Below are 14,753 nucleotides of genomic sequence, written 5' to 3' on the forward strand. Positions count from 1 at the left end.
TCAACCGCGTTTTCCGTTTATTTGGTACACCCGTTACGGCGAATTTATTGCGAAATTCCAACTAAACAGAATTAACTTTATTGTTTAAAATTTGAGTAAATTTACTTACAATGCCTATTAAATATTAATGTCCCATTAAAATAATCGCCCGTAGTCGAAACGGATTTCGTACCGAAAATTGTCGTATAAATAATTTCGAATATGGCAGTTGTTAGTAAAGAAATTTTCTATAAACATGTACTCAAAGATACGGGATGTCAATTTGTACATTATTGGACACCGAGTTGTACAACGGCGCTTTCGAATTTACTACCCAACGTAGTTTTAGGAACGACCAAGTTTTTTATTCCCATATTTATTGTAAGTTATACAAAAATTCATTATACAGCGTGTCGAGTATTGTAAAACCATAAAAACGCGTCCGTAGAATAAACGCTACGAATATACAGGGTGTGGTACGAAAATTTTTAATCGAAAGTTGGATTTAGATACCAAACAACTTGAATCAAAGAAACCGGTGGGAATATTTGTCTGCCACACCCTGTATTATAGAATATTTTGTATAAAAACGAATAAATTAACTAACACCATCATTTAAAATAGTCGTAAGCCATATGTCAAGACGGGGTCCAAAAACCATTTGTAAAGAAGCGATTTTTTGTTAGTTGCATTGTTAGTATAAAAAAATTCGATTCTATTCTTGATACGCCATGTATTAATTCAATAATTAGCTTCTTCATGGTCTGTTCCACGTCCAAAATAACCACCAGCGAGTGTCTTGAAGGTTTTGGTATATTTAACTTGTAGTTTATTGAAGACCACGTCTATGAAAGCTGCGGAATCCTTCCAAGGACTAGATCGATGGTTTAGAGCCAAATTTTTGATACGGGAGGTTTCCTTCATTTACGTACCATAACCTCTGCTACTTCCCATAATTTAGGAAGGTTTTGCTTCTTCAGTACTTCCTCGATGATGGTGTCAAATCCAAAAGCTTTTTTACGATTTATGTTGATGGTAGAAACTTCTTTTGAAGAATGGAATCTCGTTCTGGTTTATTCGAGTCTTTGGGCTTCTTCGACCTTGGTTGCTAATCGGTGTCTATAATTGGGGTTCTTCGTCATTTAAAGGGTTAACTTTATGGTGAATTTGATATTTTTGTTGGGATTCGAACTACAAGCAGAAGTTTTTATCAAAATTATTGATAATTGAATAACTTCTTTATATAATTTTGCATTTTCTATTCAAGATCCGTTTGATTATGGATTACAAAATGAAGAAGAAAAATATAGGAAAACGATCGTTGGAACGTGTTTTTAGAACTGTATTTTACGGATTTTTAATGGGAACTTTTACATTCGGTTCGATATGTCTTTTGGCGTAAGATTTTTTTATTTAAAAATTCATATTTAATGCGGTTTTTTACCATTTTTACCACGTTTTTAGCAAAACCTTTGGATTACATTTTTATACAGCTTTACTAGTACCCGGATTAATATCTGGTACATCTATATTAGTTGAATCCAAGGAAAACCAAAATTTGAACACTTTAATGTTTTTTAATTCGGTAAGTTTATTTTTTTTAATATATCCAACCCTCTATATAATCAGAATCCTATAGAAACTGTCTTCCCCATATTATGAGTCACGAATTGCAGAAGATTTTAATAAATTTGTTGTCTACAACTTAAAGAAACGTCGACTGGTCTGATAAGTACAGAAAACTTTACAAAAACTTGTCGAATCCACTACAAGACACAGATTCCTCCAGAAAGTTTACAAAAAACTTGGAATCTTCTTCGAGACTAAAAATTTGTAGCTTCGAATCCACTACAAGACACAGATTCGTCCAGAAAGTTTACAAAAACTTGGAATCTTCTTCGAGACTAAAAATTTGTAGCTTCGAATCCACTACAAGACACAGATTCCTCCAGAAAGTTTACAAAAACTTGGAATCTTCTTCGAGACTAAAAAGTTGTAGCTTCGAATCCACTACAAGACACAGATTCCTCCAGAAAGTTCACAAAAACTTGGAATCTTCTTCGAAACTAAAAAGTTGTAGCTTCGAATCCACTACAAGACACAGATTCCTCCAGAAAGTTTACAAAAACTTGGAATCTTCTTCGAGACTAAAAAGTTGTAGCTTCGAATCCACTACAAGACACAGATTCGTCCAGAAAGTTTACAAAAACTTGGAATCTTCTTCGAGACTAAAAATTTGTAGCTTCGAATACACTACAAGACACAGATTCCTCCAGAAAGTTTACAAAAACTTGGAATCTTCTTCGAGACTAAAAATTTGTAGCTTCGAATACACTACAAGACACAGATTCCTCCAGAAAGTTTACAAAAACTTGGAATCTCTTTCGAGACTAAAAATTTGTAGCTTCGAATCCACTACAAGACACAGATTCCTCCAGAAAGTTTACAAAAACTTGGAATCTTCTTCGAGACTAAAAAGTTGTAGCTTCGAATCCACTACAAGACACAGATTCCTCCAGAAAGTTTACAAAAACTTGGAATCTTCTTCGAGACTAAAAAGTTGTAGCTTCGAATCCACTACAAGACACAGATTCCTCCAGAAAGTTCACAAAAACTTGGAATCTCTTTCGAGACTAAAAATTTGTAGCTTCGAATCCACTACAAGACACAGATTCCTCCAGAAAGTTTACAAAAACTTGGAATCTTCTTCGAGACTAAAAAGTTGTAGCTTCGAATCCACTACAAGACACAGATTCCTCCAGAAAGTTCACAAAAACTTGGAATCTCTTTCGAGACTAAAAATTTGTAGCTTCGAATCCACTACAAGACACAGATTCCTCCAGAAAGTTTACAAAAACTTGGAATCTTCTTCGAGACTAAAAAGTTGTAGCTTCGAATCCACTACAAGACACAGATTCCTCCAGAAAGTTTACAAAAACTTGGAATCTTCTTCGAGACTAAAAAGTTGTAGCTTCGAATCCACTACAAGACACAGATTCCTCCAGAAAGTTCACAAAAACTTGGAATCTCTTTCGAGACTAAAAATTTGTAGCTTCGAATCCACTACAAGACACAGATTCCTCCAGAAAGTTTACAAAAACTTGGAATCTTCTTCGAGACTAAAAAGTTGTAGCTTCGAATCCACTACAAGACACAGATTCCTCCAGAAAGTTCACAAAAACTTGGAATCTTCTTCGAAACTAAAAAGTTGTAGCTTCGAATCCACTACAAGACACAGATTCCTCCAGAAAGTTTACAAAAACTTGGAATCTCTTTCGAGACTAAAAATTTGTAGCTTCGAATCCACTACAAGACACAGATTCGTCCAGAAAGTTTACAAAAACTTGGAATCTTCTTCGAGACTAAAAAGTTGTAGCTTCGAATCCACTACAAGACACAGATTCCTCCAGAAAGTTTACAAAAACTTGGAATCTTCTTCGAGACTAAAAAGTTGTAGCTTCGAATCCACTACAAGACACAGATTCCTCCAGAAAGTTTACAAAAACTTGGAATCTTTTTCGAGACTAAAAATTTGTAGCTTCGAATCCACTACAAGACACAGATTCGTCCAGAAAGTTTACAAAAACTTGGAATCTTCTTCGAGACTAAAAAGTTGTAGCTTCGAATCCACTACAAGACACAGATTCCTCCAGAAAGTTTACAAAAACTTGGAATCTCTTTCGAGACTAAAAATTTGTAGCTTCGAATCCACTACAAGACACAGATTCGTCCAGAAAGTTTACAAAAACTTGGAATCTTCTTCGAGACTAAAAAGTTGTAGCTTCGAATCCACTACAAGACACAGATTCCTCCAGAAAGTTTACAAAAACTTGGAATCTTCTTCGAGACTAAAAAGTTGTAGCTTCGAATCCACTACAAGACACAGATTCCTCCAGAAAGTTTACAAAAACTTGGAATCTCTTTCGAGACTAAAAAGTTGTAGCTTCGAATCCACTACAAGACACAGATTCCTCCAGAAAGTTTACAAAAACTTGGAATCTTCTTCGAAACTAAAAAGTTGTAGCTTCGAATCCACTACAAGACACAGATTCCTCCAGAAAGTTTACAAAAACTTGGAATCTTCTTCGAAACTAAAAAGTTGTAGCTTCGAATCCACTACAAGACACAGATTCGTCCAGAAAGTTTACAAAAACTTGGAATCTTCTTCGAGACTAAAAAGTTGTAGCTTCGAATCCACTACAAGACACAGATTCCTCCAGAAAGTTTACAAAAACTTGGAATCTTCTTCGAGACTAAAAAGTTGTAGCTTCGAATCCACTACAAGACACAGATTCGTCCAGAAAGTTTACAAAAACTTGGAATCTCTTTCGAGACTAAAAATTTGTAGCTTCGAATCCACTACAAGACACAGATTCGTCCAGAAAGTTTACAAAAACTTGGAATCTTCTTCGAGACTAAAAAGTTGTAGCTTCGAATCCACTACAAGACACAGATTCCTCCAGAAAGTTTACAAAAACTTGGAATCTCTTTCGAGACTAAAAATTTGTAGCTTCGAATCCACTACAAGACACAGATTCGTCCAGAAAGTTTACAAAAACTTGGAATCTTCTTCGAGACTAAAAAGTTGTAGCTTCGAATCCACTACAAGACACAGATTCCTCCAGAAAGTTTACAAAAACTTGGAATCTTCTTCGAGACTAAAAAGTTGTAGCTTCGAATCCACTACAAGACACAGATTCCTCCAGAAAGTTTACAAAAACTTGGAATCTCTTTCGAGACTAAAAAGTTGTAGCTTCGAATCCACTACAAGACACAGATTCCTCCAGAAAGTTTACAAAAACTTGGAATCTTCTTCGAAACTAAAAAGTTGTAGCTTCGAATCCACTACAAGACACAGATTCCTCCAGAAAGTTTACAAAAACTTGGAATCTTCTTCGAAACTAAAAAGTTGTAGCTTCGAATCCACTACAAGACACAGATTCGTCCAGAAAGTTTACAAAAACTTGGAATCTTCTTCGAGACTAAAAAGTTGTAGCTTCGAATCCACTACAAGACACAGATTCCTCCAGAAAGTTTACAAAAACTTGGAATCTTCTTCGAAACTAAAAAGTTGTAGCTTCGAATCCACTACAAGACACAGATTCCTCCAGAAAGTTTACAAAAACTTGGAATCTTCTTCGAAACTAAAAAGTTGTAGCTTCGAATCCACTACAAGACACAGATTCCTCCAGAAAGTTTACAAAAACTTGGAATCTTCTTCGAAACTAAAAAGTTGTAGCTTCGAATCCACTACAAGACACAGATTCGTCCAGAAAGTTTACAAAAACTTGGAATCTTCTTCGAGACTAAAAAGTTGTAGCTTCGAATCCACTACAAGACACAGATTCCTCCAGAAAGTTTACAAAAACTTGGAATCTCTTTCGAGACTAAAAAGTTGTAGCTTCGAATCCACTACAAGACACAGATTCGTCCAGAAAGTTTACAAAAACTTGGAATCTTCTTCGAGACTAAAAAGTTGTAGCTTCGAATCCACTACAAGACACAGATTCCTCCAGAAAGTTTACAAAAACTTGGAATCTTCTTCGAGACTAAAAAGTTGTAGCTTCGAATCCACTACAAGACACAGATTCCTCCAGAAAGTTTACAAAAACTTGGAATCTTCTTCGAAACTAAAAAGTTGTAGCTTCGAATCCACTACAAGACACAGATTCGTCCAGAAAGTTTACAAAAACTTGGAATCTTCTTCGAGACTAAAAAGTTGTAGCTTCGAATCCACTACAAGACACAGATTCGTCCAGAAAGTTTACAAAAACTTGGAATCTTCTTCGAGACTAAAAAGTTGTAGCTTCGAATCCACTACAAGACACAGATTCCTCCAGAAAGTTTACAAAAACTTGGAATCTTCTTCGAAACTAAAAAGTTGTAGCTTCGAATCCACTACAAGACACAGATTCGTCCAGAAAGTTTACAAAAACTTGGAATCTTCTTCGAAACTAAAAAGTTGTAGCTTCGAATCCACTACAAGACACAGATTCGTCCAGAAAGTTTACAAAAACTTGGAATCTTCTTCGAGACTAAAAAGTTGTAGCTTCGAATCCACTACAAGACACAGATTCCTCCAGAAAGTTTACAAAAACTTGGAATCTCTTTCGAGACTAAAAATTTGTAGCTTCGAATCCACTACAAGACACAGATTCGTCCAGAAAGTTTACAAAAACTTGGAATCTTCTTCGAGACTAAAAAGTTGTAGCTTCGAATCCACTACAAGACACAGATTCCTCCAGAAAGTTTACAAAAACTTGGAATCTTCTTCGAGACTAAAAAGTTGTAGCTTCGAATCCACTACAAGACACAGATTCCTCCAGAAAGTTTACAAAAACTTGGAATCTCTTTCGAGACTAAAAAGTTGTAGCTTCGAATCCACTACAAGACACAGATTCCTCCAGAAAGTTTACAAAAACTTGGAATCTCTTTCGAGACTAAAAAGTTGTAGCTTCGAATCCACTACAAGACACAGATTCCTCCAGAAAGTTTACAAAAACTTGGAATCTCTTTCGAGACTAAAAAGTTGTAGCTTCGAATCCACTACAAGACACAGATTCCTCCAGAAAGTTTACAAAAACTTGGAATCTCTTTCGAGACTAAAAAGTTGTAGCTTCGAATCCACTACAAGACACAGATTCCTCCAGAAAGTTTACAAAAACTTGGAATCTTCTTCGAAACTAAAAAGTTGTAGCTTCGAATCCACTACAAGACACAGATTCCTCCAGAAAGTTTACAAAAACTTGGAATCTTCTTCGAAACTAAAAAGTTGTAGCTTCGAATCCACTACAAGACACAGATTCGTCCAGAAAGTTTACAAAAACTTGGAATCTTCTTCGAGACTAAAAAGTTGTAGCTTCGAATCCACTACAAGACACAGATTCCTCCAGAAAGTTTACAAAAACTTGGAATCTTCTTCGAGACTAAAAAGTTGTAGCTTCGAATCCACTACAAGACACAGATTCGTCCAGAAAGTTTACAAAAACTTGGAATCTCTTTCGAGACTAAAAATTTGTAGCTTCGAATCCACTACAAGACACAGATTCGTCCAGAAAGTTTACAAAAACTTGGAATCTTCTTCGAGACTAAAAAGTTGTAGCTTCGAATCCACTACAAGACACAGATTCCTCCAGAAAGTTTACAAAAACTTGGAATCTCTTTCGAGACTAAAAATTTGTAGCTTCGAATCCACTACAAGACACAGATTCGTCCAGAAAGTTTACAAAAACTTGGAATCTTCTTCGAGACTAAAAAGTTGTAGCTTCGAATCCACTACAAGACACAGATTCCTCCAGAAAGTTTACAAAAACTTGGAATCTTCTTCGAGACTAAAAAGTTGTAGCTTCGAATCCACTACAAGACACAGATTCCTCCAGAAAGTTTACAAAAACTTGGAATCTCTTTCGAGACTAAAAAGTTGTAGCTTCGAATCCACTACAAGACACAGATTCCTCCAGAAAGTTTACAAAAACTTGGAATCTTCTTCGAAACTAAAAAGTTGTAGCTTCGAATCCACTACAAGACACAGATTCCTCCAGAAAGTTTACAAAAACTTGGAATCTTCTTCGAAACTAAAAAGTTGTAGCTTCGAATCCACTACAAGACACAGATTCGTCCAGAAAGTTTACAAAAACTTGGAATCTTCTTCGAGACTAAAAAGTTGTAGCTTCGAATCCACTACAAGACACAGATTCCTCCAGAAAGTTTACAAAAACTTGGAATCTTCTTCGAAACTAAAAAGTTGTAGCTTCGAATCCACTACAAGACACAGATTCCTCCAGAAAGTTTACAAAAACTTGGAATCTTCTTCGAAACTAAAAAGTTGTAGCTTCGAATCCACTACAAGACACAGATTCCTCCAGAAAGTTTACAAAAACTTGGAATCTTCTTCGAAACTAAAAAGTTGTAGCTTCGAATCCACTACAAGACACAGATTCGTCCAGAAAGTTTACAAAAACTTGGAATCTTCTTCGAGACTAAAAAGTTGTAGCTTCGAATCCACTACAAGACACAGATTCCTCCAGAAAGTTTACAAAAACTTGGAATCTTCTTCGAGACTAAAAAGTTGTAGCTTCGAATCCACTACAAGACACAGATTCGTCCAGAAAGTTTACAAAAACTTGGAATCTCTTTCGAGACTAAAAATTTGTAGCTTCGAATCCACTACAAGACACAGATTCGTCCAGAAAGTTTACAAAAACTTGGAATCTTCTTCGAGACTAAAAAGTTGTAGCTTCGAATCCACTACAAGACACAGATTCCTCCAGAAAGTTTACAAAAACTTGGAATCTTCTTCGAGACTAAAAAGTTGTAGCTTCGAATCCACTACAAGACACAGATTCCTCCAGAAAGTTTACAAAAACTTGGAATCTCTTTCGAGACTAAAAATTTGTAGCTTCGAATCCACTACAAGACACAGATTCGTCCAGAAAGTTTACAAAAACTTGGAATCTTCTTCGAGACTAAAAAGTTGTAGCTTCGAATCCACTACAAGACACAGATTCCTCCAGAAAGTTCACAAAAACTTGGAATCTTCTTCGAAACTAAAAAGTTGTAGCTTCGAATCCACTACAAGACACAGATTCGTCCAGATAGAGTTAACCTGGTTATATTAAATGGACTCACGATGCTACAGCACTTTGTAAACAATATTTAGAACATAACAGTATTAAAGAAATGTTAAAAATCGGTTTAAGAGTTTAAATTGATCATTTTCACTTTATTATACTGTATAGAAAAGTTAAAACATCCCGTATATCTTTACAGTTTTTAGAAACGTGTTTAAACGCGTTGAGATTATCATCCGTACAACAAACGGCGTTATTTATGATCACCAGCGGAATTCTAATGCACCTTTTCGAAAAAAGAAATAAAGAAATTGATTTCAATTATTTTTGGTAAGTAAAATTCGAAAATAATTTGTGTATCTGTCATATTTTTTTGATTCTCGCTAGAATTCCATAAGTGATTTATGAATTAGTTAAACACCCACCGTATTCACCAGATCTAACCCGTAGTTTTATTTAAAACTACTTTTAGTTTTACTTACAGGAAACAGAAGTATTAATATCTTAGTTTTTTTTCGTTTTAAATTTCAGGTTTTTCATTCCAAAGTTAAAAAACGATAAATACAGAAAAAATCGAAAATCTCTCAAGCAAATCGGAGAAATTTCATTACAGGTGAATATACTGGCCTACCCTAATGTTGTAACATTTTATTAAATTAAACTTTTGGTTTGTGTACGAGGTTCGATTAAAAAATTTTAGTAGCAAACAATAAAAACTGATAGTGATAATTTAAAACGGATTTTTTAAGTAAATAAGAATAAGAAATATGTTTATAATAAGATTAAGGTCAATATTGAAGCTCCCAGCTAATAATTGATCATGTTTTAAGACAAAACCGAGCGCCGCGATCCTCTGGTGTGTTTTTTTAGATTTTAACCGAGTCGCGTGCTCCCGAGAAATCAAAAAACCTTTCTAAGAACCACTACGCTTATATTCTTGCAGGCATTTTTCAAATACTCGTTGGTAGGTGTTGGAATCAATCTAACTAAACGTCTATTAGGAAAATTGAATTCGATATTTAAGGATCCGAAGAAGATTTTTGACGTTATTTTTCATAAAACGAATATTTATTTTGGTTTATTTGTCGGTGTTTACGTCGGATTATATATGGTAAGTAATATTTGATCATAGACAAACAATTTATTAATAAGGTATGGCAACACTGATATAAATATGTCAAATCTGACATTGACATTTGACATTTTTGTATAGCAGATTTTATTTGTTGTTTCGTGTTAACTAAATCGACGTTTTATGATGATCAATATTAAACTTTACAGTAAAGCTTTTTACACATTTCAGGCAATAAGTTCTTATTTAGAACTGAATGATCAAACAAAGGAATGGCGCGGACTTATCTCCGGAATTATTTCGGGAATTACTTATATATGTTGCCCCACGATTCAAGTTTTAGTACTGGCACTAACTACAACCTTACAGGTAAAACAGAAATTTAATTTGTTTCCTTTGGGTTTTTTTGAACGAATCAGCATCGTTTCCGTTAAATTATCAGAGCTGGCAACGCCCAAATGATACCCAAAAGATTAAACTTCTTGAATTGTCATTTTTCATGTGTATATTTATTAATAAAACTAGTTGCGAGGTTTCCGTATAAATTTAAACACTTTTTCCATTATTTTCAGATGATTTATCATCGATTTTGCGAAAAATATAAAATCACCGATCACTTCTATCAGCGATTGTTGATATTTCAATTGACTCACGCTATTAATTTGCACAACAAATTTTTTAACGATGACATCTGTTCCCCGTACTACGATAAAATGGTCGACGCTTGTACTAATAATGTGTAAGTGAAATGATTTCTTGTAATATGTCCAAAATTAGTAGTTTGGCGACTAAGAACACTTTTAAATTGTAAAAAATCGTATCCATACATTCTGTCAAGTTTCGATTCTCGCCAAATCAATTTTTCGTAAAAGTTTATTGACGTAATGACATACGACGTGCACGAAATCCTGTCATTGCATGTCACTGGCTGTCACTAATAAAACTGTCAAAATTCTATGAGGAAAAGTAAACAAATTCCTAACCTCAAATTTCATCTAATGTTTTGTATCTAGTTTTATGAAAGTCAGCTGATCTGTCAAGTCAAAAGTGACGAAATTTTGAGTGACATTATGAATGAAACCAAGCAGTCTTTAGAGCTTTGAGCTTCAATATTATAAGATTTAAATTGATTAGATATAATATTAATTTATTACCAAATTCTTGGTGGAAATAATTTGAGAAATGAAGAAAAATCGAAATAAAATCGATTATTTATGATAGGTGGCAAAATCTAGTGCCACTATTTTGGAAAATTTTATCAAAATTTCTTTTTTTTTTGTATGCCGTAGTAGTTTATTTTGTTTTTAGATCGGCAATTATAAAACACGAAGTTATAAATAAAACCCTTTCATAAGAAGAAATAAATAATCTTTTAGGAATTATTCGTTTTTTATTTTCAATATATTTACATCATAACCCTACTTTTCTTCCTACCAATATACAGACTCGATTTCCACGAAAACTAGAACAATATGACAACGTCGGAATTCATTTGCAACCTCGACGTCCAATAATTTGGTTATTCGACCAATAGGATACTATGCAAGAGCCTTACGCACATTGACCTTGGAATTTTGTAAGCCTTGCACCATTTGATCTCGGTTATGAGCCTTCAGCTTGTCTCAATCTCAAAAGGATTCAAGTTGTTTGCTCTGTCGCACTCGATCTTGATCTTACATGCTTTTAGTTTGTCTCAATATAGTTCGTGACCACTTGACAATGGTTTTACAAGCCTTTAGCTAGTCTAGGTATCACACATTTCGTCTTGGAGTTGATCTTACAAGCCTTCAACTTGCCCCAATCTTACAAAGCTTCAATTTTTCTCGGTCTAGGTTTTGCGCACTTTATCTTGGTTTTACAAGCCTTTAGTTCGGATCGGTCTAGATGTTGCGCACTTGGCCTTGGTTTTAAAAGCCTTTAGTTAGTCTTGGTATCACACACTTCGTTTTACAAGCCTTCAACTTGCCCCAATCCTACAAGGCTTCAATTTTTCTTGGTTTAGGTTTTGCGCACTTTATCTTGGTTTTACAAGCCTTTAGTTCGGATCGGTCTAGATGTTGCGCACTTGGCCTTGGTTTTAAAAGCCTTTAGTTAGTCTTGGTATCACACACTTCGTTTTACAAGCCTTCAACTTGCCCCAATCCTACAAGGCTTCAATTTTTCTTGGTTTAGGTTTTGCGCACTTTATCTTGGTTTTACAAGCCTTTAGTTCGGATCGGTCTAGATGTTGCGCACTTGGCCTTGGTTTTAAAAGCCTTTAGTTAGTCTTGGTATCACACACTTCGTTTTACAATCCTTCAACTTGCCCCAATCCTACAAGGCTTCAATTTTTCTTGGTTTAGGTTTTGCGCACTTTATCTTGGTTTTACAAGCCTTTAATTCGGATCGGTCTAGATGTTGCGCACTTGGCCTTGGTTTTAAAAGCCTTTAGTTAGTCTTGGTATCACACACTTCGTTTTACAAGCCTTCAACTTGCCCCAATCCTACAAGGCTTCAATTTTTCTTGGTTTAGGTTTTGCGCACTTTATCTTGGTTTTACAAGCCTTTAATTCGGATCGGTCTAGATGTTGCGCACTTGGCCTTGGTTTTAAAAGCCTTTAGTTAGTCTTGGTATCACACACTTCGTTTTACAAGCCTTCAACTTGCCCCAATCCTACAAAGCTTCAATTTTTCTTGGTTTAGGTTTTGCGCACTTTATCTTGGTTTTACAAGCCTTTAGTTCGGATCGGTCTAGATGTTGCGCACTTGGCCTTGGTTTTAAAAGCCTTTAGTTAGTCTTGGTATCACACACTTCGTTTTACAAGCCTTCAACTTGCCCCAATCCTACAAAGCTTCAATTTTTCTCGGTCTAGGTTTTGCGCACTTTATCTTGGCTTTACAAGCCTTTAGTTCGGATCGGTCTAGATGTTGCGCACTTGGCCTTGGTTTTAAAAGCCTTTAGTTAGTCTTGGTATCACACACTTCGTTTTACAAGCCTTCAACTCGCCCCAATCCTACAAGGCTTCAATTTTTCTTGGTTTAGGTTTTGCGCACTTTATCTTGGTTTTACAAGCCTTTAGTTCGGATCGGTCTAGATGTTGCGCACTTGGCCTTGGTTTTAAAAGCCTTTAGTTAGTCTTGGTATCACACACTTCGTTTTACAAGCCTTCAACTCGCCCCAATCCTACAAGGCTTCAATTTTTCTTGGTTTAGGTTTTGCGCACTTTATCTTGGTTTTACAAGCCTTTAGTTCGGATCAGTCTAGATGTTGCGCACTTGGCCTTGGTTTTAAAAGCCTTTAGTTAGTCTTGGTATCACACACTTCGTTTTACAAGCCTTCAGCTTGCCCCAATCTTACAAAGCTTCATTTTTTCTCGGTCTAGGTTTTGCGCACTTTATCTTGGTTTTACAAGTCTTTAGTTCGGATCGGTCTAGATGTTGCGCACTTGGCCTTGGTTTTAAAAGCCTTTAGTTAGTCTTGGTATCACACACTTCGTTTTACAAGCCTTCAACTTGCCCCAATCCTACAAGGCTTCAATTTTTCTTGGTTTAGGTTTTGCGCACTTTATCTTGGTTTTACAAGCCTTTAGTTCGGATCGGTCTAGATGTTGCGCACTTGGCCTTGGTTTTAAAAGCCTTTAGTTAGTCTTGGTATCACACACTTCGTTTTACAAGCCTTCAACTCGCCCCAATCCTACAAGGCTTCAATTTTTCTTGGTTTAGGTTTTGCGCACTTTATCTTGGTTTTACAAGCCTTTAGTTCGGATCGGTCTAGATGTTGCGCACTTGGCCTTGGTTTTAAAAGCCTTTAGTTAGTCTTGGTATCACACACTTCGTTTTACAAGCCTTCAACTCGCCCCAATCTTACAAAGCTTCAATTTTTCTCGGTCTAGGTTTTGCGCACTTTATCTTGGCTTTACAAGCCTTTAATTCGTATCGGTCTAGATGTTGCGCACTTGGCCTTGGTTTTACAAGCCTTTAGTTAGTCTTGGTATCACACATTTCGTTTTACAAGCCTTCAACTCGCCCCAATCTTACAAAGCTTCAATTTTTCTTGGTTTAGGTTTTGCGCACTTTATCTTGGTTTTACAAGCCTTTAGTTCGGATCGGTCTAGATGTTGCGCACTTGGCCTTGGTTTTAAAAGCCTTTAGTTAGTCTTGGTATCACACACTTCGTTTTACAAGCCTTCAACTCGCCCCAATCCTACAAGGCTTCAATTTTTCTTGGTTTAGGTTTTGCGCACTTTATCTTGGTTTTACAAGCCTTTAGTTCGTATCGGTCTAGATGTTGCGCACTTGGCCTTGGTTTTACAAGCCTTTAGTTAATCTTGGTATCACACACTTCGTCTTGAAATTGATCTTACAAGCCTTCAACTTGTCCAAATGTTACAAAGCTTCAATTTGTTTTGGTCTAGGTTTTGCGCATTCGATCTTGGTGTTTTTAGTTTCGATCTGGAGTACTCAATCTTGATCTCAGGATCTTAGTCTATGTCTTCAACACTTTATCTTAATTCTATAAACTTTCAGCGGTCTTGGTCTTACACAATTTGTCTTGGTCTTGGTTTTACAACTTTCAGCTGGTCTAGTTGTGTCAAAATCGGCCTTGCAAGTCTTTAGTTGGTGTGGGTCTTTATCTTGCCGGCCATTAATTGGTCTTGGAATTGAAAGTAAAAGATATTTCAACGAAATTACCATTTGATGTACAATAGGAATTAGGAGGAGGAACTTGGATACGGATCTGGGTTTGAAGATACCAGCTGTACTCCATCTTCGACTGATTTGTGACTTGCAGATACGATAATTGGTCTTGGTTTCCAAGTCTTCAATTACCATTTGTCTTGTCGTAAGTCTTCGGAGATTCGTGCAAGCCTTCAGTTGGTTTGGGACTTGTATACTCGAACCTGTTCTTAGTCTTGCACATTCGATCTTAGTCCAACAGGTCTTCGGCTTGGTCTTGGTGTCGTAAGTCCTCAATTTATCATGGTTTTGATGTTGCCAAATTTAGATGGTTCTGGTCTTTTACATTCGAGCTCGATCTTGCTCACGCGAGTGTGGAACTGATCGTGGTCGTGTTCCTGCAAGTCTTCAGCCAATCTAACACAATCGCACTTGGTCTTATGCTGGTGAAGGTGTTGGTTTTAGGATAACAAAAG

The 14,753-nt window shown here is 36.0% G+C and overlaps 1 protein-coding gene across 1 annotated transcript; it reads left to right on the forward strand.

Annotated features, from left to right (window-relative positions):
- Positions 1-152: 152 nt before the first annotated feature.
- On the forward strand, positions 153-11,001 carry LOC130447394 (uncharacterized). The gene is made up of 9 exons (XM_056784188.1): positions 153-360; positions 1,247-1,377; positions 1,444-1,564; positions 8,749-8,879; positions 9,081-9,162; positions 9,493-9,660; positions 9,853-9,990; positions 10,194-10,360; positions 10,930-11,001. The coding sequence occupies exons 1-9, from the start codon at positions 202-204 to the stop codon at positions 10,973-10,975; spliced, it is 1,143 nt and encodes a 380-aa protein (XP_056640166.1). The 5' UTR covers positions 153-201; the 3' UTR covers positions 10,976-11,001.
- Positions 11,002-14,753: the final 3,752 nt, after the last annotated feature.

This window comes from Diorhabda sublineata, chromosome 8 (assembly GCF_026230105.1).
Source record: "Diorhabda sublineata isolate icDioSubl1.1 chromosome 8, icDioSubl1.1, whole genome shotgun sequence".
Lineage (NCBI taxonomy): Eukaryota > Metazoa > Arthropoda > Insecta > Coleoptera > Chrysomelidae > Diorhabda > Diorhabda sublineata.

What these genes read in the sequence shown, in the direction of transcription:
- LOC130447394 (XM_056784188.1), top strand. Translation starts at nt 202, where the DNA reads ATGGCAGTTGTTAGTAAAGAAATTTTCTATAAACATGTACTCAAAGAT. An exon ending in CTTTAATGTTTTTTAATTCG is followed by an intron (nt 1,565 to 8,748) that starts GTAAGTTTATTT and finishes ATATCTTTACAG; the next exon opens with TTTTTAGAAACGTGTTTAAA. An exon ending in GACGCTTGTACTAATAATGT is followed by an intron (nt 10,361 to 10,929) that starts GTAAGTGAAATG and finishes TTTTGTTTTTAG; the next exon opens with ATCGGCAATTATAAAACACG.